Source organism: Diabrotica undecimpunctata, chromosome 2, assembly GCF_040954645.1.
Source record: "Diabrotica undecimpunctata isolate CICGRU chromosome 2, icDiaUnde3, whole genome shotgun sequence".
NCBI classification, from domain to species: Eukaryota; Metazoa; Arthropoda; class Insecta; order Coleoptera; family Chrysomelidae; genus Diabrotica; species Diabrotica undecimpunctata.
Window position 1 is genome coordinate 170,953,204 of NC_092804.1, and position 23,025 is coordinate 170,976,228.

The 23,025-nt window shown below is 33.8% G+C and overlaps 1 protein-coding gene across 4 annotated transcripts in view; it reads left to right on the top strand.

Moving 5' to 3' along the window:
- Positions 1-23,025, top strand: part of toc (toucan) — a 516,113-nt gene that overhangs the window by 221,135 nt on the left and 271,953 nt on the right. For all 4 annotated transcript variants that reach the window (XM_072524002.1, XM_072524003.1, XM_072524004.1 and 1 more), the window contains one exon: positions 376-509. In XM_072524002.1, coding sequence (XP_072380103.1) covers positions 376-509 — 134 coding nt within the window. The remainder of the gene's footprint in view (positions 1-375; positions 510-23,025) is intronic.

Genomic DNA, 23,025 nt, shown 5'->3' on the forward strand with positions numbered 1-23,025 from the left:
TTATTCATTCGCTTCCATCCGATTGGCTGTAGTTCTTGTTTTCTTCATGCCTAGTCTATCGCAGATTCCCTGGAATAGATCGCTTCGTATCATAACGCATTTATCCAAGGTAAATTGAATGAGCAATTTCCTAACAGGTGGATAGGAAGGGAAGGAAAAATTCATTGCCAAGCTGGATCACCAAAATCGATATTTTTTGGGGATCTGGCGGTAAAATCGACTTCTTCTGGAGATATATTAAATATTTAGTGTAACGTGAACCTTCAACAATAATTGATGACATAAAGATCAGAATAAGAAAGACATTACATAATGTTACGCCACAAAATAAATAATATGAAGGTGAAATATTATTTAAATGAATATTTTTTGCAGACGTAGGATTCGCAACAGGCCCAACAGTGGTCCTTCTCCAAAAACAATTGCTGGAATCAATTTGGAGAGTAGTATCCACAGTTCGTTAAGCGACGTTAGTGCTGCCACCTTACCACCAACGAACAAATCAATTGGTAAGTCAGTTTTTAATTAATATAAGGTAAATATTTAAAATTTGTAAAAAATATACGTATGTTATTAACAATGGAATATCTTCTATAAGTGTTTGTTCTGTAAGGATGCAGCTGATACATAGCTGCTGTCAACTAACATTGCTTCTATATCAAAACTTTTCAATTGGAAAATTGATATTGGATTTTTAGGTGTTTCTTTGATATCTAAGTTGCATAACACAATGTAAGAAATAATATTTTATGAATACCTGATTATAGAGAAGATAAAATACTACGATTACTTAATAGGTCTTGAAATTCTGTTATAACAATAAAACTTTCTATAATATTCTTTAACAGCGTACCTTTAAAGAGATCGGCCCAACTATGTGACATTTAAAATGCCAGGCGACAAGATTAGTACATTAAAAATACAATTGTCTGTGAACTATGAAAACAAACAATGCTGCTGTCTGATTGACAAAAAGAAAGCGGCAAAATGCTTTTTTGTGCTATTTTAAATTGTTTCTCGAATGAAGATAATTAATTGAAGTAGAATGCAGCAGTGACGGCTTCGAAGAAATAACCAGGTGTTTTTACACATTAAAATATATTACTGTATACCCTAATCAATCTCGAAAATTTTAATAAAAAAAATGGCCTACTTGCCCCCCCCCTTTAGTTTATTTTTATGAACGAGAGAGTAATTAGCATAATTTTAACTGGTACCTCCGACCACTCCATGGGCGTGCTCAAGATTAATTGAAAAATTACTTTGAATAATTGTAAAAAATAAATGAATTATTTCAGTGTTATAAAGTGTTATGTGTATGTAAACAAAAGTGACCTCTTTTATCACACACTATATTAGAACTGACTGGCCTACATTAAAAAGGGTTTTAAAAAATTCACATTTTTTTTTAATTTTTAAAAATTACAAAAGAGAAAAAGAGTTTTTAAAACCGTCTAAGGTATGTTAAATAGATGAATAAAAATATTAATATAAAACTTACAGCTACTTGTTACAAATCCAAATCAGATTCAGAAGATGAACTTTCAGAACCAAGATTTATAATAACTGGCTCGATCAATTTATCAGTAATATTGTCCAGCTTCCACATTTTTTCCTCTTCTTTAATAGTGTGATTTACTGCCTTTTCCCAGTTTTCAGGTTTTACATTATTTACGGCCTCCAAAAACAACTGTTTAACATCATGAATTTTAAAAGTGGTATTTTTTCTTGAAACTTCACTCTTTATCTGTGCCCATACCAGTTCAATCGGGTTTAATTCACAATGATATGGTGGGGATCTAAGTACTGTCATTCCACGATTTTTGGCAATTTCATCAATTTCGTATTTTTTAAATTTTTCTTTATGAAGGGCACACAACGAATAAAGTTCCTTTCTTATAGATCCGGGATGGTACGTAATATTTTTTGAACTTAGCCAATTCTGCAAGTCTTTTTTTAACCACTTGGTTGTGGGCAGTCCTTCTATAAGTCTGGAGTGATAACTTGCATAATCCATTACTATTACACAGTTCTTAGGAAGAAGATCTATCATTTGTTCTAACCATTCTTGAAAGACATCAGCGTTCATGTCTTCATGGTAGTCACCGGTACGAGTTGATTCAAAAGTTAATAAACCACCTTCAACAAAACCGTCTGAACTGCCAATGTGTACTATTATCAGCCTGCGTCCCTTTCCTGATGGTGGGTTTAAACCAGTAGATAAGTTATTTACAAAAGCGTGCCTTTGACTTGTAACAGTTTCATCCTGCCAAAATTTATTTGGTGTATGACTCTCGTTGATCCATGTTTCATCAAGATAAAATATTTTTTTTTTTTTGGTTTCTCATTTCCTTTATGGTTCTTAGAAAATGTCTTCTCCATATAACAATATCGCTTCTTTCTAATAAAATAGACTTTCTGGGATTCTTTTTCCAGCGGAAGCCTATTTCTTTTAAAAGTTTCCATAACGTACTTCGACTCATTTCTGGGTAATCCTTATCATCTCGAACTGAGACAAGAACTTTATCCAATGTTGGAAATTCTTGTCTAAAGAAGAATTCATGCACTTTCTGTCGAAGTCCTTCTTTAAAATGATATTCTATTTGAGATTTTGGTTTCCCTGGAGCATTACGTGGCATTTGAAAACTACCACATTTCTCTTCTTTAATAACTCTGTAAATCATAGATTTCCCAACACCAAGTGTACTGCTAACTAACTCAACGGTCTCATCAACACTTTCACATAAACGTTTGTCTGTAAATGATTTAAAACAATTAAATATTAATGTTTTTTCATTAACTGTTAAAGGACCAATTTTTCGGCGTTTACACGGCACTTCCAAATTTTCCATAACACTAGTATACACAATAAACTGCACCTTGCAACTGAAGTACCTACTTTTAGTGAACTGTTAAGAATTTTGAATACGCCACTTGGACCTTCCTACAAAATGGAAAAACCCACTATCACATTTTCTGTGGAATAAGTTTAGAAGGTAATTATCTAGTCAATTACTGTCGTAGATTCCTGGAATTAAAGAATTAAATGTTTGATTGTTGAAACCCTTACTTCGTGGAATGCACTCATTTAAGATAAAATAAAACGTTTTATTTTATCTAAAGAATTAAACTTTATTTTGCAAATAGGTAGGTACTTATTAAACTTTTATTGGTTATATATAACCAATAAAATAAACATCTTACATTTCTTGCAAATTCATTAGTACCTGTTAACCTCCATCACTCCGACACTGGCAACCTTATTTAGGGATTAGTAACCCTCACAACTATTGTATTCTATTCTGCTCCAACCTTAATACCTGGTGGTCATAGTCAATTTAAAATTGTTTTCCTATATACTTCTGTAAACTTGTTGACAAATATCTGTTTTTCATTGAGTCACCCGTATCAACAGTTTAGGGATTTGCATACATAATTTATTGTTTTATTACTCTCTCATACATAAAAATACACTACAGTTACAGGCCTGGTAATAGCCTCTATTTCTATAACTTCATTACTTCCGTTTATACATTTTTTGGCATTAGTATTTCCTACAAAACGGAAAATATTGTACCATTATTTCGATGTTTATTCGTTGTTTTACTCGCTATAATTCAGATAGTATGCATATGCTCATTACAAAACATAAAAACAGTCTTTGTATTGTAGGATTTAAATTTTAGTAAAAGATTAATTGTCATTCACCATTCTTTTTCAAGCTGTTGAAACTGATTTTATCGCTTTATATTCAACGCTAATGGTGGTCTAAAAAACAATGTCGCTACGTGGGTAGAATACAAATAATAGGAGGATGAAGAAAAAGCGCCCATTAATGATAATATTTATGCAAAGAAATGCCACATGCCTATTATTTTGTTTAAAAGAAAACTATGGCTCTAATAACAGTAAAATCTACGGGATATGTTTTGAATATTTGTAAATAAAGGTGTCTATATATTATTTACTACGAGTAGTACTAATTAGTACCTTATCGGCCTGTTCTACAAAACATATCGATACTATTTTTCTGTCCGTAGCATTTATTTTGACTTCTTTTCAGAGAATACTTTCAGATTTTTAGGTACCTACTGTATTGCTTGTCAACGGCAACGACAACTTGCCCCAGTGACATTTTCGGAAACTGTTTGCCTTTGTACACAAAAAACACATACAAATCAAACTCTCAAGAGGATGCAGAATCTTAAACAGGGACACATAAGTTCAATCCCCCTCTTGATAAAGATATCCTATCCAAATCCCAAAATGAACATTGGATGATGACGATGACCATCCAAAGTTATCATTTTATGTCTAGTAGTAACTCATTTTTTAAATAAACATTCCAAATACTCTGTTTTTGAACTACTAATGACTTCTTTCCAGAAGTTTTTTAAGTATTTCAATAGCAGCATCTCATCATCATCATCATTTTGGCTTTACAACCCTGCGTATGTTCTAGCCTCCTCAAGAATTTCTCTCCAGTCGTCACTATCCATCGCCTTTCTCCGCCAAGCACGTATTCCCATATTTCTCATGTCTTCATCGATGTTATCAAGGAACCTTGTTCTGGGTCTTCCTCTTCTTTTCTGACCAATGGGTCTATAAGGAGCGTTTTTCTATCTGGGTCATTTTGTTTCATCCGCATTACATGCCCTATCCATCTCAGACGACCTATCTTAAGATGTTTTACGATATCAGGTTCCTAGTATATTCTATAAAGTTCGAAGTTGTATCGTCTTCTTCACACTCCATTGTCATTCACTGCTCCATAGATTCGCCTTAGTACTTTTCTTTCGAAATATCCTAACATGTTTTCGTTATTTTTTGTTAGAGTCCTGGTCTCTGAACCATATGTTAGGACTGGGCGTATTATTGTTTTGTAGAGTTTTATTTTTGTATTTCTCGATATAATTGTGGATTTTAGGAGAAGATTGAGCAGAAAATAGCATCTGTTGGCCGTGCAAATTCTGCGGTTTATCTCTGCGGTAGTATTGTTTTCAGTGTTAAGGAGCGCTCCTAGATATACAAATTCGTTCACTGCTTCAATGACGTCGTTTTCTATAGAATGTAGAATGTAGAAAATGGGGCGGCCAATAGAGCCTGATACACTGCGACCTTTGCAGATCTATTGTGTTTCCCCCTTATTTTAAAGCACTTCATCTAGCTTGGTCCTCTTAATGAGACTCAACAGCCTTGATAGTGGCCTTTTCATGTAGCCTGGTGCTTCCGGTTTTTCCTCTCCGAGTTCTAGAAACCGCATTCGTGCGAGACCTTCGCAATGGCACAGAACGTGTAGAGCGGTTTCCTCTTCTTCCAGACAGAAACGACAGGTGTCCTCTTCTGTCAGGCCTATGAGACTCAAGTGTCTATTGAAACTACAGTGCCCAGTGAGCAGACCCACTATCATTCTGACAGTCCTGCGTCTGTGCGAAAGTAAGTCTGCTGTAAATTTAGCCGAATGTCCTTTGATGAACTGTTTGGCCTGCCTCTGTCCTGGTGAGTTGTTCCACCACTCAAGAGACTTCTGTTGCACCCATTTGTGTATGGCTGCCCTTTTTATCGTATTTGCGATTCCAAAGAAGGGTTCCGGACCAACCAGTGGCGTAGATGCGCCTTCTCGGGACAATTCATCGGCCTTCTCGTTGCCACGATGACCCTTATGTCCCGGCACCCAGGCAAGTGTCAACCTGTTTTGACTTCCCACCTGAGAGAGGACATCCAAACAGTTCCATACCAGCCATGAATCGACCTGTACCGAACTGAGAGTCTTTAGAGCTGCTTGACTATCCGAATAGATAACGATGGAGTCGTTATCTACATTTCGGCCGATTAGTTCCATAGCGCACCTGTGTATAGCAGCTAATTCGGCTTGAAATACGGTCGCGTATGTTCCTAGACATACCCGGACTTCCGTCCTTGGTTTTATGCCATATATTCCAGCCCCCGTACCTGTATCCGTTTTGGAGCCGTCCGTATACCATATTGAGTTTGCTGTTAGCGGCGGACCAGTTTCCCAGTCCTCTCTTTTTGGTATTGTAATTTGGAAATTTTTGTTAAAACTATACCTCGTAACCATTCGGTCTACAGGCATTCCTAGAACGGGGTCTACCTTTATGTCCTGGTATAGCCTTAATTTATCAGCTCCCTGCATCATACTTATTGGAGCTTGGCCTTGGATCAACCGATGTACTGTTGATCTGGCTTCACTCTGTATGTATATATGCAGAGGTGGTAGGTTTAGCAGAACTTCTAGCGCGTCCGTTGGGGCTGTTCTCATGGCTCCTGTAACACTCAAGCATGCAAGCCTTTGTGTGCTACTGAGCAATCGAATCGCCCGGACTGTTGCGTTTTGTTCCACCACGCCACTGAACCATAAGTTATCATGGGCCTTATAACCCTTGTGTACAACCAGAGGTTCATTTTAGGATCTAACCCCCAATTCTTACCACACATTCGTCTACATGTGTTCAGGGCCATAGTGGCCTTCTGTGTGACTTTCTGAATGTGTGCATTCCATGTCAGCCTCTGGTCGTTTTCTATAACAAGTGGTCGTAGTATTTGTGGTTGCGTGCTTATATTTATAAACTTCATTTTGTTGGTGTTTATTATTAAACCCTTTTTTTAGTTGATTCATTTAATGCTACATACGCCTCTCGTACAGCGTTTTCCGTTCTCCCAACAATATTGATATCATCAGCATAGGCCAGGATTTGCACTGATTTATTATATTGTTCTGAAGCTATATATATATATATATATATATATATATATATATATATATATATATATATATATATACACTAATGTTTGTATTTTGAGAACGATTTCCGAACGTATTTTAACCTTTAATTGTGGCTTATTCCCATTTAAATAGTAACTGATTTTTTATATATTGAACCAGTGGTTGTGATTTGTGACATACGTATTAGTTTTTCAGAGCCAGATTGAACAGTATACAATGGAGAGGGTCTCCCTAGCACAGCCCGTTATTTGTTTTAAAAGGTTCAGACAGTTCTCCCTGAATTCGTACTCTACACTCAACTTTTTCAAGAGTTAGTTTTGTTAAATTTACCAACTGATTTGGTATTCCTAGCTTTTTCATTGCTTTGGATATTTCTCTTCTATTTACAGAGTCGTAGGCTGCTTTGTAGTCTATAAATATGTGATGAGTATCAATGCCAGTTTTTTTCCAAAATATGTTTCAGGGATGCAATCTGATGAATTGTCGATTTACCACTTCTGAAACCAGCCTGGTATTTCCCTACTATTCGTTCTGCATATGGTACCATAAGGTGACATAGTACTGTAGAAAATATTTTATACGCTGCATTTAGAAGCGTAATTCCTTTGTGGTTAGAGCATTTAAAGATATCTCCTTTTTTGTGCATGGTCCAAAGTATTCCGATATTCCAATCATTGGCGATGAATTTCTGTGTCCATATTTCTTTTATATTATGGTATTATGGCCACCTTCTTTATATAGTTCAGTTGGGAGATTATCTCATATAGAAGCATCTCTATAGTATTCAGACTTCGTTTTATGTCCCAGTACATTTTTTTCACTATTTTTGTCCTGTGTAGACCTTATTTCTCATCTTTTAAAATCCTTTACTTGATTTTTTTGTGGCACTGCCCAATATTTTGGTTTTCGTTTCACTTTTTACTTCGATGTCCAGGACAAACAACTTATGTTATTGGCTCACGGTCTCACGAACTATGACCTTGAAGTCCATACAATCATGTCTTCTTTTATTGTCATGAAATAATCTATTTGGGAGTGATTTTGTCCACTTTTGTATGTGATAAGTTAATTTTCTCTCTCTTTTGACACAATATAATAACAATCGCCATATCTAATGCTGTTGCTGATTCCAGCATATCATCTTTAGCTTCATTTCTAGTTCCCAAGCCTCCTATATTGCTTCATATCCTGTCTTATATTGGCTCATATGTGCATTAAAATCATTTCCTATTATGACTCTCTTCCCTAATAAAATTTTACTCAGTATGTCTCCAAATTGATTATAGAAAGCTTTTCTTTGATTTTTGCCCAGTCCGCTTTAAGAAGCTTATAAGGAGGATAATATTTCTTTTATATGTATATATTCTATGATTGATATATTAGAATAGAATCAAAACCAATATAAGTTTTTGAAATTTTTTCTTTCTTGTTTACTGAAGACGATCGTAATGAAATCATGATAGAAGTGAGACTTACAGAACTTTAGAACTAACAGATCCTGATGATTGTGTCTCTGCCAGATGTATGTAAGCCGTCTGTCCGATATAACGCACGCATGATAACCATGATGACTGTCTATATAAAGGTTTGAAGTTTATTCAAACGCGGTTGCTAAAATATATTTATATATTTCATGCCTTCTGAAAATTCAGCCCAACCACCACTTCCGCAATCCCATAACTACCTTAACATAAATAAACCTTAATAATACACATCCAAACTATATCTTGTATAAAACTTTACTGTACTGTACTTTCAAAAAGAAACATAAAGCTTAATAAAGCCCTCTGTAAAAGTTCTAGGTTTAATTTTTTGATTGCAGATTCTTACATTTTAAAAAAGATTTTATATTGATGGAATGCTTGACATTTGCGAAGTACATATATTTTTGTTACAGATTACCTACAAAAAACCTAATTCTAAATTTTATTCTTTCTAATTCAGTACATAAATTATCTTTATTTTTGTATACAATCTATGTTTTGTATAGAAAACCGAATGATGCACATTTATATTTAGAAGCTGTTAATCTCTGGGTGGCCAATAAACTAAAACTAATTAAGAGGAATAGCTGTAGTAAGTTGTCAACAATTACATTTGGAGCCACAAAAGAAAAATCTATCTTAAAATACTATTTTAACAGACTAATGAATTTCTAATTGGAAAACTAGGAAGTTTATTTTATACACGATAAGTCTTTTTAGGTTATTTATTTTAATTAAAGTTGTTTATTAACATTTCGGTTTTTAGTTCAGAAATTGTTCTTCTTCTTCTCATGTCTTATCCATTGCGGACTTTGGCTATTAAGATGGCAATTCGTATATTCTTGGCGGCTTGTCTATAGTCGCTGTGTGCGAGTACTTGGACGAGAAACGACCATGCGCGTGAAGCGGCGAAACCTTGCATTTTTATTAGCACACTTCATAAGTACTATCATTGAAGAAAACGGGATTTGGGCTAATGTTGTAATATAAATTCAAGTTCGACTCATTTTCAAATTTATAAGCAAAAATTAATGCAAAGAGAAAAGTAGATTTCTAATAAAAATTACAATAATTATTGTATTAAATAAACAAGTTTAAGTCATTTTATTTCTTCTTCTTCTTCATGTGCCATCTCCTCTAAGAAGGTTGGCAACCATCATGGCAATTTGCACTTTCGATACCGCTGCTCTAAAGAGGTCAGCAGAAGTGCAGTTGTTAAACCAAGCTCTCAAATTGTTTAACCAGGAGATGCGTCTTCCTCATTTTATTTGCAGTTTACTAAAAACTTCGCTGATTTATTGCCAAATCTATTTTCAATGATGAAATCTAACCGTAAAAATATACTTACCCATTGCTACAATTAAAATTTCATTAAAAATTTTTTGAAGTCAAATATTGATATAAATTACAATAATTATTATTATACAACAAGTTTAGGTCATTTTATTTGGTGTTTACATACGAGTAATAATTTAAAAGTGCTAAGAATTTCGCTGATTTACGACACTAGGGGTCGCTCTTCCGAACTTGCACTTAGCGAATAGTTGAGTAGAACTACACGGGTAGGTTTTGCATCCAAGTGATTCTTCTTTTACCCGGACCTCTCCTTTCATCCACCTTTTCCTAGAGAATGAGTTCTATTTCTATTATAATTATTATAATTAATTCTCTTTCATCGGATACGATATATTTTTACGTCTCTATTTGACCGCGTCTAAACTAACCACGTCTGATCGACTTTTTTTGTCCCCTATCAGAAATTCTAAATTTTCTAACTAATATTGTAATATTCTTAAAATTGTTAAGGCCTGAATAATATAGCCTGGGTCGTCAGGATATGATAGCGGACATACAGCTGCTTTAGTCTTTTCACTTTAAAGGGAGAGGTCAAGGTGAAAATATGGCGGTGGAAAGTGTTTTTTTAAGAGCACCCTTAAGTTATTAAGGAAATCAGTTTTAGTTAAAGGAAATACCGTTTTTTGTTGTTGTTGGATTAATGTGGGAAGAATCGTTTGTTATTTTATTGGGATTTATTCCATAACTAGCCGGATAAGTTTCTTTTACCATAATAATGCCCTATTTTAGTCTTATCTTATCATAAAAATCTTAGTCTTATCTTAAAAATCTTATCTCAAAAATAATTCTTAGTGTCATATTTCCGATCTTGTCATTAAGAAATATCTTGCATATTTTAAATATACTGAGAATATATTTTCACCCAAGCACTTTTTTCATATAACTGATTAAAAAAAATTAATAGGCCTAAACTCTCCAAGGTCATGATCATTTTCGACAAACTTAACAGATAAGGTTTTTTTATACCTTAAGCCAAGTTTTGTGCCAACCTTTATATCTCTACAAATTTAAAAACCCTTGGTTTTTATTGTTTCTTTTTCTTGTCTCTTTTTCCTTACATAACGAGAAAGAAAAACTAATAGGAGATATATTTTTTAGCCATCCACCACATAACTTAAACCTTGGAAACTTTCCTCTTAGAAGTCACCTCGAATTATTGAATTTATTTAAGTTGAGGCTGGTTTTCTTTTCTTGTTCTTTCTGTTAAAAAGGATTGGGTTTACGTTTCCTGGATTGAAGTTAAGTTGAAGTTTCTTTTTTCCCTCTGATAATCTGTTCGAGATCCAAAGGAGACACCTGGAAACCGACAGGGTATTTATCAATTTAAAATTTTCTAAATATATAAATAAATAGCTCTCTTTAACCCCTCGTATAAAGTCTTCTTGTTTCTATTTTCAATTTTATTTATTTTTTCAGTTAGTCCCCATTTATAAAGAAATTGTACTGGCTCTTGTCTCAGACTTTGCAAATTTTATTTGGGTGCTGTGATCATTTCTCTTGGTCGACACACAGACACACAACAATTTTTGTAGAACGCTAGCTCCGACTGACATGTGTGTTCCAATGGAATAATGGGCCCACAGGGCGAAGATCAAACCGGTCACACTCCATAATGGAGTGGTACCTGTCTGACTCTCAACCTATAACCAATCACCCCTATTCATCGCAGGACAGACCAAATGGGAGGCTTTGCACTGAAAGTTACTTTAGATGCCCGAGAGGTAATGGAACATCCTTTGTTCTACTTAATGTGGTTAAGCCACCTGATTTTAGGGGTAGCTAGACGAGCTTTTCTACCTATGAATGACTGAAGTTAATTTTTACATGATTTTGGACTTGTGTGTGGCATGTGTGTTCCGGACAGAGAGTCACCGACCGTCGCCGACTCCCCGCCCCGATTGTGTGTGCTCGGTCACTCAGCCGACGAATTGGCAAAATAATTTTTGTTCTCCTTGTCAGACTCTGGCCAGCGAGTCCACGTTTGTCGGTACGTGACCTCGATGCTCAAGTTCCATAAGCTTGGTCTTATAGTGGTCCACGAGCTGTATATATAGTGTAACTGGTTAGTAAAAATAAAAATAACTAAATAAAAGAAATAAAATATAAGGATAGGTTTTTGGGTATTCTGTTATTGCGTACATGCAACTACTGCATGGCTATCATTTCTTCACTGTTCTTCTGGGTCTTCTCTATATCCAGCTAGCTGCTGTCTGGCCGCCTATGTACTGTTCTCTGGTTTTTGTCATAGTCTGTTAACTCTCTTAATAGTTTACTCAGATGGTTCCTGGGATCATTGAAAATCACCTGCGCTTTTTCGTACACTGTTCTAAAGATTCTCTTTTGTTCTGAGTCCCTAAATACGCACCTTAATGGAATATACTTAGTATAACCAGAGCCTCTCTGATCATATGGTTCTGGACTATTTGTATTTTGTATCTGTTGGATTTGGAAGTGTGTCCCCTTGCGGCCAAGGCGTATGTTATTGTTGACAAAATTATACAGTTTGCCATTCTAATCTTTGTTTTAAATCTCAGTTTACTCTTCCGACCTATAGATGAGAGTTGACTTATATTAGCTTTTTGGCTCCTACTCGATGTTGCTCGAAAATGAAAAGCCCTCTATAGCAATATTCCTAACTTTTTCCGAGCAGTATATTTGCTGTCTGTAGTATCATTCTCTCTATAGTCGGTAGACAAGACTTTGATATAATCTTATTATAAGATAAAAATTTAACTTTCGAGTTGGTTTATGCATACAATCAATATCTGAAAAAAGAAAACAAAGTATTCGATTCAGAATATTAACAACCTTGTCACGTTTTCAACAACGGATATAGTGTCTGTAATTCAGAAACTCGAACAGCATGAAATACAATACAATAAATAATAAACTTTTAATTAATTATAAATTCCAGGACAAGGCGTTGAGAACTTGCTGTACATATTTAGTTGTCAAAAATTAATTATAAAAAATTTACATCACTTTCTGAGAAAGTCAATCGATTATTGATCAGGACAACGGTATCTCGGAAAACGAAAACATTTCCAAATAGTAGATAGTTCAATAGAGACTTCATATACAAATTATGGAAATTCTTAGAAAATTTGGATGGATTTAAGGAAAGTTTTAGAAATCTATAATAGATTGTTCCATAAGTTTATAGTTGTCGCATTTCTATGCTTATTGATGATGCTCGTCAGGTAGGTACAGATCTAAATAAAACTTCCCGCATTACCACGGGCTGTCTGAGAGTTCTGAGACCGACTTCTTTCAGGTGTACTGTTTAAAAAATTTACAAAATTTTATAATTTTAAATTGATTGTCAAAATTTTACTAAACGAGGAAAAAATTGTAAAAACAGGCAAATAAAAGAGTTTTTGAATACCTTTCAAATGAGCACTAGTAAATTAAAGTTTATCTGGTGGATTCGAAGATATAGCTGTTTAAAAATAGTCAGTTTTTCGATAATCGACTTCTTTATCAGGTGTAAACTGCCAGTACTTTTACCTGACATTCTAAAATAGCATTAAAATTTAGGTGAAGGAAGTTATATATTTATACAATAATCTTTACTGATTGTATTGCTTGGCGCAGATCTTTAACTGTTTTTTTTTTTCGATCTACTAAAAGTTGAGCTTTTTGCTTCATAAGTAAGCCAAAACACGCGATGTTAATGATTTCTCTCACCTGTTTGGTTACCCTGCAATATTAGAACTCGACGAATTATTAAAATAGATAACAAAACCTAAATTTTAAGCGATTAAGAAAGCCTTTGGGTGGTCGAGAACCAAAGTTTTGACAGTTTTAATTTTAACTTTAATCTGAGGTATCAAATACGTTAACGCTAATTTTACTTAAATTGTAAGTTTTTAGAAAGTGACGAAAATTTAGATTTTAGGAAATGTTGAGGGCCTTATAATACTGATCGATCTTTATTATATTGAGAAAAAGGTTTATAAACCAGAAGATTGTGCAAATCAAAAATTTCGATTACTGTAGCAATTTTCGATATTTATTATAACTATTTATAAAAAATTTGAATATCTTGCAATATTACCAAAAGATTGGGGTAGACATATGATTTAACAGCACTTTAACTGCACAAATTATTTGTACTTTGTTTAAACTAAGTTAGTTTAGAGAAATAGATGATAAGTTCTTCATGATTATAAGCGTTTATTAATAATTAAAAAAAATCGACTTTTGAAGAAGCTATTTTTAGAACAATTGAACAAAAATCACTTTGTTAACTCTCATTTTAAAGGATTTTCTATCCCTTTTCAGTAAAATTGTGTCACTTTTCCATATAGTTTAACGTTCCCCCTTAGTATTTCAAATCAATTAACGATCTTAGGGGAAAGTAGCCAATATTGTACCACAGCTGTATTTATCCTTTATGAGAAAGCCAGAGCGCTCTTATGTCGTTTAGTGGAACTAGTTGCTACTTAGTGTTGGGTGCTGGAGTTATACAACGTTCACATTTGTCCACTTTGTTTTATCGAATTTTTATTTTTTTATTTCATGATGTTTTAGGATAGTTTTCTAGTTCCATACGTAAGGTTACAGCATATGTAAAGGTATGTGCAAACCATTTGGATTTATAAATACAAGAAAAACATGTATTTAGGTATATACAACAGTTGTTTCCCTTTGCCGGACCAATTTTAGGTTAGGAATCGTTGTTTAATTTTAGATACCATGAGGTATTTAAGACATACTTATTTTCAAAAATAAATAAAAAAAATAACACACACCGTTCTTGTGTGTTTTAGATGCCCAAAGGAAAATATGGGACTTGGAATATGGACGACATGAGCCATGTCAGAATTGTGCAGAACAAATGTCAAAAGGTTCTCGCACAAAAAGGTAAAAGGCAAGTTAGGTCAGTGTCCAGTGGAGAACGTGGAGTCAACACGACAGTTTTTTGCTGTGAGAGTGCTTCAGGAATTTATATTCCACCTATGCTCATAGTTAAGCGTATGCGAATGAACAATGATTTGAGGGTTGGTGCTCAACCAGGGAGTATGGTTGAGATATTAGAATCAGGCTACATGACTAGTGATCTCTTTGTAAAAAGGCTCCAGTATTTTATTGATTCTGTAAACCCCACAGCAGAAAAAAAGTTCTTTTGGTACTGCATGAGCATACAACGCATTCCAAGAATCTTAAAGCAATTTTACGTGCTAGAGAGCACGGTGTAATAATGCTACAACTGCCTGGTCATACAATCCGTTGCATTCAGCCTTCGGATAGATCATTCTTTATGCCTTTCAAAGGCTAGTAAACTCAATAAGTTGAAAAGTGGCTTCGTTCTAACCCCGGATTATGTGTTACACAAGTTCACGTAGCTGGCTTGATTTCTGAAGCTTATGGGAGAGCAGCAAGCATTGAAATTGCAGTTAATGGTTTCCGAACTACTGGAGTATCTAGTTCGGAAACCGTTGGCTATATGGCTATATGGCTTCCGAGAAGATGGTGAAAATGAAGAGTCTAATGAGACCAATAATTAACCACTTAGGTCTACAATAGGAGCTAATGTAGAGTACGAAATAATCTGGCCTCAACTACCTAGTCCTAAAAAGGGTTTAGCTACAGTCCTAAAAAGGGTTTAGCTACGATTACTACACCCACTAGGCCTAATAAAAAAAAACTCGTGAAGCAAGTCCAAAACTTAACATTTCAATTGATTCAATTTTCCCGATACCGAAGCCTCATCCAAAATCCAAGAAGGGAACAGCACAAAGGGCAATGGTGTTGACGGGGAGCCCCTACAAAAATAAACTAGAATTAGCTAAACAGCTACAATTAGCGCAGGAACAGACAAAGAAAATAAAAATGAGATTGGGAAAGGTTAAACCGAAATCGTCCAAAAACTTCTAAATGCTCCATAAATAAAACTAGAAGGTAAAATTAGTCTTAAAAGGAACAAAGAAGCTGCCAAGAAAAACTTAGCAAAAAAGAAATGTGAAAATCTCACAGTGACTTTTCATCTAAATGCCGCGTCAAGCTCAAATCAACCTGACGTTGTTATAGAACTGTGTGTTGATAAGTGGTTCTGTTCAATTTGCGCAGAAAAAAGAATTGAAAGATATGATCCAATGTCGTTCATGGAGCCACGAACTTTATGCAGGAGTCCAACCTGGAACCCAAACTTTTTCTTGCTTTTCTATACACCGATCCCTCTATATAGGTTACTACGGGTACAATTATGGAAACCCATGGTACAATAAAGGCAACTAGTTTTCTAAATTGTACCACTTGCAACCTACCAGGAAAACATACTTTTTTAACAGTAAATTCAATGATATCAAGTTACAAAAATTATCATGTTTATGTAAATGTTTATTAGTTATCCTAATACATCGTTCAGTAAATATGACGTATACTATTCAAATTAAAATTCGAAATATGTTAAGTGGTACAATATTGGCAACTTTTCCATACATTGTTTATAAGTAAAAAGTGGCGTTTAATCTTTTGTATATTTTGTTTATTGCATATTGTTATCACCAAAGGCTATAGCGGGATAAGATGGTCAAAATTGCACCATGCTCGATTCAGTTTTGGGTCTGGCCATTCGAAAGGACATAATTAAAAACTCACTCAGTTAAATTTTCAAGTCCCTAGGTGCCTCTGGGGGTTCGCTATGGAAAAAAACGTATTTAACAAAAAAAATTTTTTTTTAGACGCCGTATTACTGCAAAAAATCTGAAAAAATTCATGAAAGCGTATTTTAATAATACAAAACTGCCTGATTTTTTTCAGATTTTTAGCTTGAAAATTGAGGTCAGGAAAAATATTTGAAATTTTCAGTAATATTTTAGGTTATGTCGAAAATTTTTGGCCAACTTTAAAACAATGTTTTTATGGGTATTTTCCCGTTCTTTCGAATGGCATAGGTATCATTATCATTTTCAACGTGGTAAATGCCTAAAATACGAAAAAACTCATTTTTTTGGCATTTTTTTGAAGTTTTTAACTCATAACCTCAACAACATACACCTAAATTAATGATAATTCATATTTTTATATGTATTCTTACCTTTACAAATGAATAAGCTATTAAAACTATTATTTTTTTCCTACAGCATGCTCCAAAAACCGAAAAATTCCGTTTTTTCGGCGTTGTTTTTGAGCTTTCGCTATATAACCTCTAAATTCAGTGTCTAAATGAATGGTAATTTACATTTAATATATATCTTTCCCTCTACAATCAAAATCAGCTATTAAAAGCATTAGTTTTATCTCACAACATTCTCAAAAACCGAAAAACCCCGTTTTCTCCATGTTTTTAATACATAACCTCAAAAGGCTCTGAAAAATGAACCATATTTTGGATATCTTTTAATTAATTTTTACAGCTGATCGTACGCAGGAAAACAAAATATTTTTTTTAAAGGTAAAAAAAACTCATATATTTACTAATTAACAATTTATATTTACAATATTCTATTTAATCTAGTTACATTGAATGACAGAATAATTACATTTTATTAATCTTCCTCACTTTCCTCGTCGATTACCGGATCAATCTCCGTTTCACCAAATATTTCTGAAAGAAATTTAGCTGGTCTAATAATGTCCGATTTGTATAGTTTGTCTCAAAATATATCGTTTTGACTTTCCCGTCGTTAAAGGATTAGTGGTATTATCGCCATTATTAATAGACAAATACGTTTTAAATTTCTACCTGACCGCTCAGGGTTGAATCAGGTACGGCTAATGTAATCAGTCATTAAAAATCTCTACTTGCTACTGTGTGTATAGTATATTAGTGAAGATTGTTCGTAACAAATATGTTTCGTCCACGGAAAAATAATCGCTCCAGATCTACTAAACATAATCAAAAGCATTTGTCATTGGACGCAAAAAAATAGTTAAAAATGTGTGTCATACTTTAATAGATAGGGGCCTAATCAAACAGAATGTTGTGAAAAGAACATATTTACTTACAACGTCGATATCGTCGACAAAGGCTATTGTAAGCAAAGAACCATTGACAAGACGAAAAAAAGTAGTAATTTTTAGTCTATATATATATATATATATATATATATATATATATATAAATATATATAGACTAAAATATATATATATATATATATATATATATATATATATATATATATATATATATGGCTTTAAAATAATAATAATATAATAATAAATTTCAGTTTTAGTACTTGTTTGGCGCTTTTTGTAGCTGTAGACTGTAGTAGCTTGCGTTATCCATTTCAGGAATATTTTTCAAAAGAGAATTTTGAAACCAATTTTCAAAAAGTTCTGCACTGGTATCTTCATGATAGTCTAAGCTGAAGTCTTTGATATTCTTTGCAGATAAGAACAGTTTCGAACCCACATATCTTTCGAACTATCGTGAATTATTGTTATGCGTTTTCCTTTATTTAAAGATGCTTTCGTATGACATTTTTTACTAAAATCGAACTTCTTTTACATACTATATCATGAGTATCAAACCATGTTTTATCCAGATATATGATAGATTTGTTTTCTAACCTATAATTTCAGAGAGATACTCAGTTCTTCACGTGTTTAAAACTTATTTTAGAAAGGACTGTATGGAGAGTGGTATCTATATTTGTTTCTTCTTCCTATAACTTCAATTTAATTTATCTAACGTAGGAACTATCTGATTTTCGTAAAGAACAACTTATTGTTCTTCTTATAATATCTTATTGAGTACTGTCCAAATAATGAGACTAAAAATTACTACTTTTTTTCGTCCTGTCAATGGTTCTTCGCTTACAATAGCCTTTGTCGACGATATCGACGTTTTTGTAAGTAAATATGTTCTTTTCAAAACATTCTGTTTGATTAGGCCCCTATCTATTAAAGTATGACACACATTTTTAACTATTTTTTTGCGTCCAATGACAAATGCTTTTGATTATGTTTAGTAGATCTCGAGCGATTATTTTTCCGTGGACGAAACATATTTGTTACGAACAATCTTCACTAATATACCATACACACAGTAGCAAGTAGAGATTTTTAATGACTGATTACATTAGCCGTACCTGATTCAACCCTGAGCGGTCAGGTAGAAATTTAAAACGTATTTGTCTATTAATAATGGCAATAATACCACTAATCCTTTAAGGACGGGAAAGTCAAAACGATATATTTTGAGACAAACTATACCTAGCATTGCTTAAATAATATATAATAGCAGCAGCAACATGTGAGCAGGATCCAACACTTCTCAATCCATTAGCACAATCGCACGAGTGACGTAAAATTGCATTGTAGCCAATAGATTCTGGCCTATACTCAATGTAACATTTATAAATTTTTTTGTCGATATGTCTAGATTGTATCAAAACCTTGATAATATTCGGTTTAATTCGGATGTATTCTAAATTAATTTCTTTTCTATCGTTCAATAACTCAGCTAGGTAACATACAGCTTAAACTAACTGGTACGTACCCGAAAACAATATTTTGAGATCTCTCTCTGCCTCTCTCTCGATTCTCTGGAAAATCGAGAATTTCTCGCGATGTTATCTTGGTTGTCGTCTTACTTCGTCTAGACCATCTTGCTGTTTCAGCCTGTTTAGCCAATGTGTTATCCACTTTACTGGAATTCAACATTCTCTGTATGATGAATTTTTTTAATTCTTCATCTTCTTCTTCATCGCTATTTAATCTTTTTCCATAACTGTTATTAAGGAAACATGCAATTCTGCAATATGCTCCAGCTTTTCGTAACAATTTCTTATTCAATTTTTGATGGAGGAGCTTATATTTTTTTCCAAGAATGCCGTGGACAGCTTCTACTACCCATCTTAGTTTAGTAACGTAACGAGATTTATTAGCTTCAGCTGTGGATAAACTTGGTCTTTTTCCTTTTAACGCAGGCATCAGAACCTTGAAGCCAAGATCTTCTAAATAGGATACGACGTCTCTAAAGCCCCTATCTACAATACAAACATCACCTTTTTTCATAAGTGACAGTTTCATAATCTTCTTCATGATGCTTGCATCATTTTCTGTAGCTAAGAATGGACCGGGGAGATCTACAACAAATCCGTCTGTTGTGCAGATGGTAAACGGCTTGCACAACGGTTTTTTCTTCTGTCCCGAATATGATTTTCTTTAATACCAATTATTTCTGTTTTTTTGGTGAGCTAAATAAGTACCATCGAAAATTAATGTAGCTGATCGTCCGTCAAATTAAATGACTTTATGGCATAAACAGAAGTATGGTTACGGATTAAGTCTTCTCTCACGAGACTTTTTACTCCAAAATATTGTGGCAATACATATCTCTCGAATGAATTTATTACAGAATCGCAAAAATCAGATACTCTGATCTCATTATCTATCCCGAAAACTGATAAAATAAAATTATTTGATGATCCGGTTCTTAATTTAAATAAGCATACAACCAAAGCTTGCATAACATCTCTTGAAGTTATAATACAAAAAATTCAAAACTACAATGTTTTCTTAAATGAAATTATTACACTTTTTTGCTCCAAACGTTTAAAAATTTCAAAGTAACAAAGTTTATTATCAAATATTTATCTATTTCAGTAACAAGAGTAGTAATAAGACAAAATTAGCAATGAAATAAGTGAATTTAAACTACAAAATGTTCTCTAGTATGATACTTATTTACATATAATACATATATTTTTTTAAAGCTGCAATCCAAACACCCAGAATTAGTATTAAAGAAGTACTTATAAACTTACCTTGTTACACAGTTGATTCAGAGTCAACAATTCAGAAAGATGTAGCAAAAGCTATTCAGCAGAACGTCCAAACGCAGTGTAAATAAAAATACAGCATTGGCTTTCGTGAACCTCCATATGATGAACCTCCTCCGACCAATAAATAACCACAATGCATAGGGTCGACGTTATAGTAAAAAAAGAATTTGTTGCTTCACAATATAAAACAATAATACTGGTTATTCTTGCCTGTTATTTTAGACACGACACAATTCTGCTGTCAAATTTAAAATCAATTCAAAATAACACAAAAACAGAGAGCCATTGAACATTTGAGGAAAAACCCCACCGAAAAGATAAAGGCCCTAACACGCAAACTGACTAAGAGCGATACAGAGGATATGGCCCTAAACACGCAAACACACTAAGAGCGATATAGAATGCGAGCCCGATTATAACAGTTATACATGGCGTTGGTAGTTGCGCCGCGTAATATCAACTACCGTGCGGCGCAACTATCAACGCCATGTTTTCTGTTATAATCAGGCTCCCTGGATATGCGGGATGTAGGGCTAAGACATGAAGGCCAAAACAGTTAAGTAAATATAAGATATAAAATAAAAGAATAATAATATAAGCATGGGTATAACGCTCTTGTATCTAAGCGGAAGAGTAAAGCATGGACGAGCGTGGTACGAGCTTATGAATTTATATAACAAGGATCTCAAAAGTCATGCAACTATATAGATATGCGTCTGTGTATAAATGCATAAATGCAGTTTCATCATACAGGGAAATATTTAAGAAAGAAGGAAGAAGATCTGCTGGCCGAAGGCAGAACTCATGGTTTAAGAATCTACGTGATTGGTATCAATGCAGATCGATTGATTTGTTTAGAGCAGCAAGCTCAAAAATAAAAATAGGCCATTATGATTGCCAACCTCTGTAGGGAGACGGCACTCTAAGAAGAAGAAGTATAAATGCATGTACATTGTGATATAATATCACGTATATAGACATATTCGCTAGCTTAAAATTCCACAACTTTTTAGTGTACAAGTGCGTTCCAATTCACGATTCATTTTCAGAGCCTTTTGAGGTTATGTATTAAAAACATGGAGAAAACGGGGTTTTTCGGTTTTTGAGAATGTTGTGAAATAAAACTAATGCTTTGAATAGCAGATTTTGATTGTAGAGGGAAAGATATATGTTAAATGTAAATTACCATTCATTTAGACACTGAATTTAGAGGTTATATAGCGAAATCTTAAAAACAACGCCGAAAAAACGGGATTTTTCTGTTTTTGGAGCATGCTGTAGGAAAAAAATAATAGTTTTAATAGCTTATTTCAATTGTAAAGGTAAGAATACATATAAAAATATGAATTATCATTAATTTAGGTGTATATTGTTGAGGTTACGAGTCAAAAACTTCGGAAAAATGCCAAAAAAGTAGTTTTTTTTTTCGATTTTTAGGCATTTTCCACGTAGAAAATAATAATGATACCTATGCAATTCGAAAGAACTGGAAAAAACCCATAAAAAAATATTGTTTTAAAGTTGGCCAAACATTTTCGACATAACCTAAAATATTACTGAAATCTTCAAATATTTTTCCTGGCCTCAATTTTCAAGCTAAAAATCTGAAAAAAATCAGGCAATTTTGTATTATTAAAATACGCTTTCATGAATTTTTTCAGATTTTTTGCAGTAATACAGCGTCTAAAAAAATTTTTTTTTTTTAATTACGTTTTTTTCCATAGCGAACCCCCAGAGGCACCTAGGGACTTGAAAATTTAACTGAGTGAGTTTTTAATTATGTCCTTTCGAATGGCCAGACCCAAAACTAAATCGAGCATGGTGCAATTTTGACCATCTTATCCCGCTATAGCCTTTAGCAAAAGCAATTGTTAGATACCTGTATCAGTGAATGTCACGAAAAAGGTTTTTTAAATAAGAGATGTGTCAGTTATTCTGCGAATACAAATTACAAAGAAAAATAATAGTAATAATAAATATAAATAATGCACCACATTTTATCCTGAGAGTGTTGGATGTATAATACCGACTTTTTGTTCATTATTAATTTTCTTATATTATAAGCTTCAGAATACACCCTGTACACTCCGTTATGTGTACCTATATAAAACCTCGGCGAGTATTTACCCATTATGTAAAACATAACATCTCTAAATTTACACGGCAATCGTTTAATTCCTGTCGCAAGGACTATAGCGCCACTATATCCTGCGAGGCCAGTCGCCAGCATGTCTGCTCTCGAGGACTTCTTCCGATTTGAGGTTATGTAGCCCCGTCGCCGACAGACTATCAGTTGTTTTGTTTCCAGTGACTCGTGCGGACGTCTCACGGAACATTCTGTTGCGATCGCGGTCTTCGCCGTCCAGTAATGCGCGTCGCGTTCGGATGCGTTTGTTTCTCAATCAGCTGATGAACAAACACACTCGGCGGTAAATTTAGCGAGATTATTTTTGTTTTTGAGGAGAATGCGTTACGAAAAAGTGTTAATTACGAAAGTTTGTGTTGACAATAGTTTAGTGCCTTTCTGAAAATAAGCTGTGGTAATTCATTGCATTTTTCTGTTGTCGTTTACTTCTTAAAAACAATAAGTAGTGGTGATTTAATGGGTTTATTGAGTGTAACAAATAAACTTCTTTGGGAAGTAGGTTGCGAGGAAACATCTGCTTTTGAAATTGGGTTGGTTTGCACCATTCAAATGCAATAA